General features: G+C 35.4%; 1 protein-coding gene across 1 annotated transcript in view; it reads right to left on the bottom strand.

Annotated features, from left to right (window-relative positions):
• Nucleotides 1-11531, bottom strand: part of LOC102671721 (filamin-A) — a 36395-nt gene that overhangs the window by 19218 nt on the left and 5646 nt on the right. The window contains exons 3-15 of the mRNA XM_006619710.2: nt 8602-8942; nt 8349-8476; nt 8181-8195; nt 7405-7543; nt 6513-6797; nt 6116-6432; nt 5596-6022; nt 4724-4933; nt 4214-4601; nt 3004-3573; nt 2139-2483; nt 1446-2050; nt 1050-1348 (exon numbers count right to left, since the gene is read on the bottom strand). Coding sequence (XP_006619773.1) covers nt 1050-1348; nt 1446-2050; nt 2139-2483; nt 3004-3573; nt 4214-4601; nt 4724-4933; nt 5596-6022; nt 6116-6432; nt 6513-6797; nt 7405-7543; nt 8181-8195; nt 8349-8476; nt 8602-8942 — 4069 coding nt within the window. The remainder of the gene's footprint in view (nt 1-1049; nt 1349-1445; nt 2051-2138; nt 2484-3003; nt 3574-4213; nt 4602-4723; nt 4934-5595; nt 6023-6115; nt 6433-6512; nt 6798-7404; nt 7544-8180; nt 8196-8348; nt 8477-8601; nt 8943-11531) is intronic.

Consider the following 11531-nt stretch of genomic DNA (forward strand, 5'->3'; position numbering starts at 1 on the left):
GTAATAAAATAATTTTCATGGAACATATCGATTATAAGGTTTCCACACAATGTATCACAACTCTTCTCTTGAATAAGACGTGTCAAGATATGTTATGTCTATCACTTTAAATGACACTTGGTCTTTTCTACATTGTGCCAAAATGCTAATTTAGTTAGAATAAACGTATCAATATCTCAAGTGCAATAGATTGTGTGAAAGTTTTATGACTTATACCTTCGTTAATCTCAATACACGTGTGTTAGTTAAATGTATGTTATGTTATGAAAGTAAAAATATTTATTAATAATACATAGATAATTATTAGACTGTGAATAATTGATACAAATCAATATTTTTTATATATTCTGCAATTTTATATAATATTTTATACTAAATAAACATATAGAATTTCAAAATAAAAACATATTTCTTGAAATTCTCTTAAGAGAATTCCTATTAAAATTAGGAAAAGTTTGAATCGCTCTAACTCCGAAGATAGTGACTCAAAATCGATGAATAAAAGCTCATTAGAAACATAAAACATTCCCTTTTAAAACGTTTTTTGATTTATCTCGATACGACTTTCAGTTCTCGAGATATAGTCGTGTAAAGAAAAAGGTAATTTTTTAATTGTTCGATATCTCCGTCTTTATCTCTCGATCGCACTCGTCTCATTGACCTATCCTAACCTCCAGACAGACGCGATTCCTGGAAGGACATAATACGCATTTCCAAGAAAAAATATAGGTCATTGACCCATTCATAACATTTCATGCAACTATTATGAAAACTTTGAATCCTTATAATTCGACATCCGATTGAGATATCGGAACGAATCAAAAACTGACTTCAAAGGCACGATTTTCTCTACATTCCGAGTGATTTTTAATGACAAAATTTTTAATTTCTTTTTGTGTTTTTTATCACAATACGAAATATTTTCTCTATATTAGTTTTAACCTAATATATTTCTACATAAAAATCTACAGTCTAATAATCATACAAACCAATTTTGCTTTTTTTAAACGACACGATATATTTTTAATTTTACAGAAATTGAAACTTACCTTCCAGAAGTAGATCGTATACGACAAGTCACCGCGCCACGGCCTGCATTTTCGGTGTCCACAGTAATGCAATACTCTTCACCTTGAGCCAAAGTGTGTTGAATACCCTCTTTGATCTTACATTTCTCAGCTTTTCCGGTGGACACGCTCTGCACGAATATTGGGCATCCAGGCACCTCTTTATCCCCGTACTTTACGTTAACTTTGTAACGGCCGCAATCGTCGGGCAAGTAAGTCGCCTTGTATTTCCCATCCCCGAGATCCTGAATTTCAACCCTACGAGGCATTTGATCCGGACCCTAGATACAAAAAAAAAACCAACGATTTAAAATTCAAGAAAGACTATTGTATAACGCTGTACATAATACTTCTTCAAATACCGAAATTTCAACTTACCAACACTTGAACCTCGAGATCCCCGTATCCAGCTTTCGAAGTGTCCACTATGAAATCGACGGGGAAGGAGGCGGTGCAAACAGGCGAGACTCCTGGTCCCGAGATGACGACTTTATTTGGCTCGACGGTGGGCAAAACTACCGGTTTGAAAGGGCTTCCTGGTATATTTTCGCCGTCAAAATTGACCCCAACTTGCAAATTGCTTCCAGCAGCCGGGGGTTGGTAAGTGACCTCGTATATACCATTCCCGCAGTTTTTAATCACCGGCTTTTGAACACGCCCTTTGTTCGTTTTCAACATTACATCCAATTGCGCCGAATTGCATTTCGAGGTGTTCACTATAAATTTCGTAGGTATCCCTTCTCTCACCGTTTCCAGACCCGCCCCGTAAGCGGTCACGTTGCTCGCCTGCGTCTCGTCGACGACCAACACTTGGAAGGGGGAGCCGGGAATGTGCTGTTCCGCAAACTTGATGGATATCTCGTATTCGCCGGGCGCCGACGTGTAATATTGCACCTTGCACGTTCCATCGTCATTCTCCTTGCAAATCACCTCCGAACCGTCATCGCCCTCCATCAATATAGCCAAACCCCCGTTTCCCGCATCTGAACAACAATTAATCGTTTATTTTCGTTATTCTCCATCGAATAATCGCGTCGATTCGAATTTGGAGAATTCCAAGCTTCTTTTTACCTTTCGTGTTTACGACGAACACGTTGTACTTGTTCACGAATCCTTTCTCCAAGCCTGGCCCGTACGCTTTGCACTTGCTCGGGTCGCTGCGGTATTGGACGTTGACCGAAAACGGTGAACCAGGCACGGGGACGTTGTCGTAACGTATGTCTATGGTGTGGGGGCCTTCCTCGAACGGCACGTAACTGACGCAATACGTCCCGTCACTTTGTAGAGCGATCACTTTCTCGGTCGTGTTGCCGCTCGGATTGTTGATCCTACACGAAACTTTGTCGATCTCGTTTTTCCCCTTCGCGAGGGCTCGCGCGTCCACAGTGAATTCCGTCGCGCGATTAACGCACGGACCTGAAATTCAAAAATTCGTGTTATTGTGTTATAACGATGTGTGTGCGTATATTTTTAAATTCTGAATTAAAACAAAACAAACAATCACGCAAGAAGAACTCGGTGCTCGCTAAAGCGATTAAATTTTCTTGCTGCAAATGAAAAGAAAAGTATTTAAATCTAAATCTTTAGAGATAAGATAAAGGGGAGGCGGAAACCTTTGTTTCTTCCGAAAGTATGGATCGACTTCAACTTCCAGGTGGCAATAATTCCCCTAGATTACTATCTAATTCAACGTCATATGCCTTTTCTAACAAAGCAAAAAAATATAAGTTCAAAAATACCACAAAGCATGCGTGCCGTTTATATATAACGTGAGAAATAACGAAGAAGAATTAAGTGGCAGGTACATTCCATATACGAAACTATTAAAAAAAATAATTAAAGAAAGAGAAAAGAAACCAGGAAACACTGAAAATCTCTGTTAATGAAAAGCAAAATCGAAATCGGTGAACACTCTGGAACACGACAAGCACGGTACCGTTCGGTTGTATCCCGGTTCCAGTGACCTTTATCTTCGACACATCGACGTCTTTCACAACGATTGCCTGGAACGGTGATCCAGGGATGTGCTTCTCGTTGAACGTGATATTGATACCGTAATCGCCGATCTCGGTCGGCAGGTACGCGACGGAGCACGTGCCATCGCCGTTGTCGCGGCAATTGATGGCAGCCTCGCAGGGGCCTTCGACGGTGACGCCGAGGTTGCCTTGGCCAGCTCCACGGGTGTCGATCACGAACTCAGCCGGCTTGTTCACCACCCCGTGGGATAGGCCCGGCCCGGAGGCACGAACTTTCTCGGGGTCGGAGCCGTGCACGCAGGTCAATCGATACGGCTGATTCGTTATCGGCTCTCCGCCGAAACTGATCGCCAAAAGGTATTCGCCGAGCTCCGTGGGCGTGAAATTCACCAGGTAACCCTCGTGGGTCGGGACCACGTGAGCCTTGACGCGATTCCCCGATGGAGCTGTGATCGTCACCTGAAAGTCCGCCGGCCTGCCCGCGTCCTGGGTCAACACGCGGAATTGCTGCAAGCTGTTCACCGGGGCGGCTGGATGGATTCAGTTTCGAATTCAGTTTCAGTTTTCTTCGCCTTTCTCGTCGATCTCGAGTAATTTAGTGCTCGAGTAAAATAAATATCTTTGGATATCGTTTGGATGACCGATTCTTTTCTTCATACTCGATATTATTTCATTGTCGTTATTTTAATACGGATCACGTGTGACAAGTTGGATAATTTCGTGGTTGCAAATATAAATCGGAATAAAATTTTGCTGTGTGTGTATGCGTGTGTAAATTTGATACAATTCTATATACGGAAAATTAAATTTCCAACTTGAACTTTCCTGTTCAAAAAACATCCTTTGCGAAAAGTTTTATGCCATTTAATTCCAACCGAATTGGCATTGAAAAAGTAAATTAATTAAAAATTTCGAATAAAGTTACTTTAAATTAATTACTGCTCGTTAAAATGCTCGAATAATTACATTTTATTCGTAGTTATTATTGTCGATCCGATTTTCTCAGTAAGCCATTACAATTATTCGCGATTGTTATTATTATGTTTTGAACAATAACTTATCGAAGTAACTTTATTCGTAGCTAAATTAAATTTTCACTGAGTTCTAAACGGTTAAATAATCGAATTATAACGATTACGATTAGAGAAAGACAGATTATTTTATACTTACTCCGTGCAAGATCGTCCACTTTGACCTTCGATACATCGACGCTTGATTGCACGTTAACCTTTATGGGACACTGGGGTATATTCACGCCCCCGTAATTCAAATTTACGACGCAGGCGCCTGGCTCCCGTGCCACGTAGGTAACAGTGTACGTGCCGTCCTTGTTATCCGTGACCGAGAACGGAATCTCTTTCTCCTCGCTGTCCTTAATGCTCACCCGAAGCTCGCCCGGGCCGCCATCGCGGCAATTGACGGTGAAATGAGTCGGCACGTTCGACTTCACCCCTTTCTCCAACCCTGGCCCGTACGCCGTTACCATGGAAGGATTTACGAGTGCTTCCACCTTCACTCTGTAAGGGGAGTACTTTGTCGCCACTCCTCCGTACACCACCTACGAGAAACAAATTTTCAAGATACAGATACAGATTTTTCTATATTCTCGAGTTAAATATAATAAAATTTGTTGTGCAGATATTCCATAGAGTCTCGAAATACGAAATTCTTCCTTCTCACCATTACAACGTGATCCGAATTAGATATAGGGGTGTAATGACACTGGACCGTTCCATCGTGCTTGTCCTCCAAACGAACGGGTACGTCTCTTCCGTCCCCGTCTTGAACGATCACTTCCAAAGGTGCTTGGCCAGCTTTTCTCACGTCCACGGTAAAATTCGTTGGTTTGCCACTGAGCAAAGACTCCACTCCTGGACCGTATACTTCAACCTGTATACGATTAGAGTTAAGTTTCTCGATTTCAATTTACAAAAACTGTATAATTCTTTTCTTTTTTCTTAATTATTTCAAATTTACTATAAATTTTTAATAAGAATTTTTTGATTTTAATGTTATAGAAATAATATTTTTTTTTAATTTAAAAAATTTAATAATTTAATTTTGATGATTAAAGATTTAAATTAATAATTTTATTTATTTATATAAAAATGTATATTAAAATTAGAAAAATATAGAAATAATGATTAAATTAATAATAAAATATATTTTATAATAAAATTTTAACTATGTAAAATAATTTAAAGAAACTCGGCAAATGAATTATTCACTTGTTTATCAAAAACATGTTCTATTGTTTATAATTTTAAGTCGATCTGCTCTATGAACTTAATTTAAACAGCTGCCGTATATTGATTGTACAAAGGTAGGATAATAAATTGTCTTTTAATTGAAGAATTGAATGAATGAATTAATGAAATAATAATTGTCTCTAAACTATTTAATGAATTTAAATTTTTAATTAAAATTCTAAAATTTAATTATGGGACGACAAGACCCTATAGAATTTTATTTAATTTCAAATTTGAAGAAGATGAAATTATTTCAAATTTCATTTCTTATCAAATACCATACGAAGTATCGTAAAATCGAACCTTGTCAGGATCGAAGTCACCTTTCGGTAAAATGTCGACGATGTAGGGGGACTTGGGGATGTCTTCGCCGTCGCACGATATGCGAACCGCGTATTGGCCAGGAGCGGTTGGCAAATACGATATAACGCCGGTTCCATTCCCGTTGTCCTGGCAAAATATTTTCGCCTCCGAAGGGCCTTCGATCGCGAACCCGAGACCGGCGTTCTCCTTCTTCGCGTCGATGAAAAATTTGGCCGTGTGATTGACGATCCCGGTGCGTAGGCCGGGGCCCCAAACCCTGATCGACGAGTCCTTGTATGGGCCAACGTTCACCTCGAAAGGCGACTTGGAAATTTCCTTCCCGCCATACGTGATCATTACCACGTACCTCCCCTCTTTGTTCGGCACGTAATTGCATTTGTGCGTTTTCTGATCGACTTTGGTCATGCTGAAACGTACAACGTGCTCTCCTTTATCTCTTAACGATAACATTGGTTATATTTAGAGTAGTAGTAGAAGAAGAAGCGAACGAATGACTCACTGTACAGGTTGATTAATCCCTCCTGGACCGATGATTTTAACTATGGGCAGATCGTCCCCTGTGTCGTTCGTGACGATAACGAAATCTGCATCGTCTTGAACGCGAACCCCATTCGGTAATAAGCCTCGTCCATAGGCCTTGCATTTTTTAGTATCCGACACTGAGCCTACTTTAACGTTGAAAGGACTTCCGGGTATCGGTTTTCCGGCGAAGAACACATTTACGGAATACGAGCCTTTCTTGGGGGCGGTGTACTCGCATGCCCACACTTCTGGTAAAGGTTGCCGCAATCTCACAGGCACGATTGTCTCCGGTTCCTTTCAAAATTTTCACCATTTTCAAACGCGAATATTTTTAAATTTCTTCCTTTTCTATTATATCTATATAATCGTTTTACCTGCGCGTTCAAGATAATAACTTCCGGCACACCACGTCCAGCGGCCTTTGTGAAGATATCGAAGTAAGTGGGTCTGTTCGCCATAACTCCTTCTGGCTGTAATCCTGGTCCACTTGTCGTAACTTTACCGGGATCCCCTCCCTTCGCCTCCACGTTCACCGTATAAGGACTCTTCGGTATTTCCCTTCCAGCGAAAAGTACTTTTATCGTGTGCGGCCCTTCCTTCTTTGGGGTATACGACACGGAATAGGTGAGATTCTTGTCCTTGTTGAATCTAACGTCGACCTTGGAGAAGAACATGATTATTAAAAAAAAAATACACGAATTAATCGCAATTTTGATCACGTATTTATTTGGAAATCTGACAATTAATTGTTCAATATAATTTATGCAAATGTAGTTTCTTCTACAGGTAGAGAAACGTGTACGTGACAACGTGTGATTGACGGTCTTGACAATTAAATCACACGTGCCAGAATTATAATTTGAACGATTTTAATTGTTTATATTTCGTTCGTTTTCAATTAAATGTATTTTTCGATTTTCAAAATATTTTTTAAATAATAATTAAATAATTTCGTGAATTCGATCGAAACAACCGTAAGAAAGAAATGTAAAAACATTATAAAATTAACTATTACGTCATCCGAATGCTGGTTTATATCTAATTTAGTTGCGATTAGATGAACGAACGTAGAAGTTTCCTGAACGGTGGTTAACCATATTATTCGTGATAAGTAGATAAATACATGCTTGCTAACATAATAAAAGAAATAATAAGAATAATAATAACAGGACGTCAAAAAGAGTGAAATAATTAAAGAATATTAACAATTTTTTATGCATGATTAATTATGGTAGAGCCATCCACCATAACAAATTATATTCTTACCGGTATTCTATTTCCTTCAGGATCTTCTACGATGACGTCAACATCCCCTTTACCAGCAGAAAACGTTTCGACGGTAAAGTTAGCCGGTGCTCCTATAACTGGACCGGTTGGTTCAATACCAGGCCCGTAAGCACGTACTCTAAATCAAAAATTACATCACCATAAATAAAAATTAACATTTCTTTAATTTTATCTCGAAACTAATTCCTATTTCAAATAAAATAAAGCAAGAAACATAAAAATAACGTAGATGGAGCAAAATTATATTCAATTTGTAAAGTACAGCTATTTAAAATTTATGATTTTAATTTCTAAATTTTTATACTTCTTTACAGTAATTTTTATTTATAAAAAAAAGAAATAATTTTTGCAGAGTTTCCTCATAATAATAGTAATAAGTATGTATTCTTAATTGTTGATAAAAAAAATAAATAAATAAATAATGACGTTGAAAATATAAAAGAAAGATTTTTTTTAACACATATTTACATTATTATCTATAGTAAATTAATATGTAAAAAAAGAGAAAAAATTCTTGCTTCGATCTATTACTAAAACGAGTTAAGGCGTTTGATTAGAACAAAATGGACAACAACAAAATATAACTATCTAATGCGTAAGAATTACAAGAACATTATTACAATATTTTAATCGAATAGTTAGGAATTAATTGCGTGATCAAACTGTGCGTAATTATTAATTATGTGACAAAAGTATAAACAGCTATAAAAAAAAAAAAAAAAAGAACGTCAAAACACGATATCTACGCAACTTACCGCGGTGGCGGGATACTGGAATCGGAAAACAAAATAGATTCATTAATCATCACAATCAATTTTTCCCATTTCAACGAAATTCTATCTATACGAATTGCTGTTCGACTTATCTTGACTTTTTGTTTTAAAAATTATCCAAATTAAAAATTAATTGATCAATTTGCATACCTGTTTCTATTGGCACGTGGTCGAAGAGGTGCCCCCGGCTTCAATTTTGCGTTGGGGTATTGACTAAGATACGTCATCATCGACATTTCGTCTATATTCGGATTAACCATTTCCTCTGGTTTGATAAGCTGCGTGAAAAAGATAGCGTAAGATAGAATCAAGAAAAGGAATAAAAAAGGATCGTCGATTCCTTCGATTCATACTTTTTCTCTGCGCAACATTTCAATTTTGTAATAGAATAATTATGGTTTACCTGAGGTATATTCAACCAATCATCGGCCAATTGCATCGCTTCCGACGCATTTTGAATTGCATCAGCTTTATTCCAATTCGGCCAATCGGGGCAGAGGCCAGATGCGACTCCGTCGACCAAAGCACCGATTGCACGGCCATCGTTCCAATCGGTGGTAAAATTATTGATCTGTAATTCTGGGACTTTACTCTTTATCCAACTGATTAGCCTTTGCTTCGGTCCCTCGGACTGAGACACCTCCTCCCCGTTCCACAGAGGCATCGATATCGAATAATGTAAAATTAACGTCCATATTAGACCCAGAATTAACTTTAATTTCGAATCGACGATATCCGACGAATCTGTAAAATTATACAGGAGAGAGAGATGAGTTTGATTTAAAAGTGAGCGAGAATTCTAAGAAGAAGAAAAAGAAGAAAAAAAAGATTGCGCGTTATTTTTTTTTTTTTTTTTTTTTTTTTTTTTTTTTTTTTTTGCAAAATATTATAATCTAAATTATACATAATTCTTGCATTTATGGAATAACTATATAGTGATACAATGGCTGAGAAATAACGCTTACACGTAGAAATGAATCAACGCTCATTCCGAGAAAAAAATAAATTAAGTTTAACGTGAATGAAAAAATAAAGAAAAAAAATAATTGAAAATTGATAAAAAATATATTATGAAATTCTTCACTCGCTATATTTTATAATTTTATATATATATATATAAAACATGTTATAAATATATTCGTATATTCGTATAAAGAATCGTATCATAATTTTTTAATTCAAAAAGAGATACTCAGGAAACATTGAAGTGAAATATGCATTGTTCCAAATATTATATATTTATAATATAATATAATATAATATATATATAAAGTTATTCAATTGATTAATCATAGATGAAGAGTGCAACTTTATTACGTGATCGTAAATCAAAGCTCGAATTGTTGTCTTACTTAGCGTCTATAATACATAATTATATCGTAATAGCGCGTTATATATAATCAATATTCATGATTATTTTATTCGCAAATTCTCTTAATCGCATTTCAATTTTATCATCAACGATGAATCATCTCAATGTTTATCACATACTCGAACATAGTGCAACATAATAAGTAACTAGGCCTTGAACCATCTTCCAACTTGCAACTCGTGCTACTTATTATAATCAACACGAAATGAACGGATTTTATAGCATGAACGAATTTTTCAATTAGACTTAGATATCAAATCAGATTATGATTATATTATTACCACTTTAATTTTATTTTCCTCATCCAGATAATGAAACGCAAAAGAAAAGAAAGGTTGATTATTTAAGCGTATTAAAAACGATTCATCCGAATATTTTGAGTAACTGTAACTCCTTACCAATGATATTATTAGATATCGAATAACCGCAGTCAGATTTGATTTAATTCATGGCAATTGCATTCGCTTTAATCAAATTTGGCAACTTCACTCTAACCGTTTAACGCGGGTATCTGACAAATTTATTTTTAGTAAAACACATTCGCAGCATTGTTAGTTCGATTAAAATTAGATAACAATTCTTCTTGACATCTTCAAATGTGAAATATAGTGTATCATTTTTCCTTTGTCGTTAATTGAAACATTACACATGTATATAATATTTTGAAAATGAGAGACAAAAATTAATCAAATTAAAATAAAGCAGAAAATAATTACGAGTTATAATCAAATAAAATAAAAGTGAAAATTATATGTACATCGTACACAATAGACTTCAATTTCGAAAAAAATTCTATTCATATTGTACACAATGGAACATCTCACGTTACGCTGCTATTTACACAGATCCGGTATAATGATGAGTACATTTGTGTGAGCGAAATTATATTAAAAGTAATTTAGATCCATATACATATGTATAATATGTTGATTTATCACCTAGTGATAAATCATAGGAGAAAAAAAAAAATCTGTTATACTAATCTATTTATTTATAATCTATTTCAATTGCAAATTTGATAATACAAGAAATCTAATTCTAATATAAATAAATATGTTATTACTAATTTTTGCAATCGTGATAACAAATGTTATTTAATTCACTTTTTGACATTCGTTTTTAAAAATTTGAAAAAAAAAATACAGGGAGCATGATCGATGATACAGTTGGAAATTATCTCCTGCATGGGCACCTAATACACGTTGAATTCAATGACGTAACCGGTTAGCCATCAGTGACGTCATCGTCTAAACTCGCAGTGGAATACGGTCGAGGAAAACGTCATGGGAGCTCGAGAAAGAGTGCGATCGACAACTCGACACGTTCAAATGATCAATTTTCTTGGATTTTTATATTAAAAAAAATTATATATATATATCTATCAAATTTTTTCTTTTTAATAATTCAGAAGAGCAAACGATTGTTATAAGATTTTTTTTATAAATTTTTTTCTAATGAATGAAAGCATTGATATTAAATACTAAATAAATTTAATTAAAGTAATTTCATTATGGATATAGAATATGTATCGAACCAAACGAATAAAACATTTCATACCGTAACTAGATATATTGAAACCGTTTGATAAGTTACGTATAAAATGAAAAAAATATATATTATTTATCATTTATCATTTTTAAGAGATAATTTAAAAATATGTATTATGAACTTTTCAATAAATTAACACAAATTCTTTAAATGTAAATAAAAGAATTTATAAAATATATAAATTTATTATATAATATAATTAACGTTCAAAAAATTTTCATTAAATTTTTTTTCATTTTAAAAGAAGAGTATCTTATCAAAAGAATAATTTTGGTAGGTAAAACGAAACCGAGGATGACGTCCCGCTTTGTATCTGAGCAAATATGACCTTCACCTCATCTACGACTGCCTGTCTGCATGCCTACTTTCTCTCTCTCTCTTTCTCTTTCTCTCTCTCTCTCTCTCTCTCTCTC

This window comes from Apis dorsata, unplaced genomic scaffold (assembly GCF_000469605.1).
Source record: "Apis dorsata unplaced genomic scaffold, Apis dorsata 1.3 scaffold_429, whole genome shotgun sequence".
In the NCBI taxonomy this organism is placed as follows: Eukaryota; Metazoa; Arthropoda; class Insecta; order Hymenoptera; family Apidae; genus Apis; species Apis dorsata.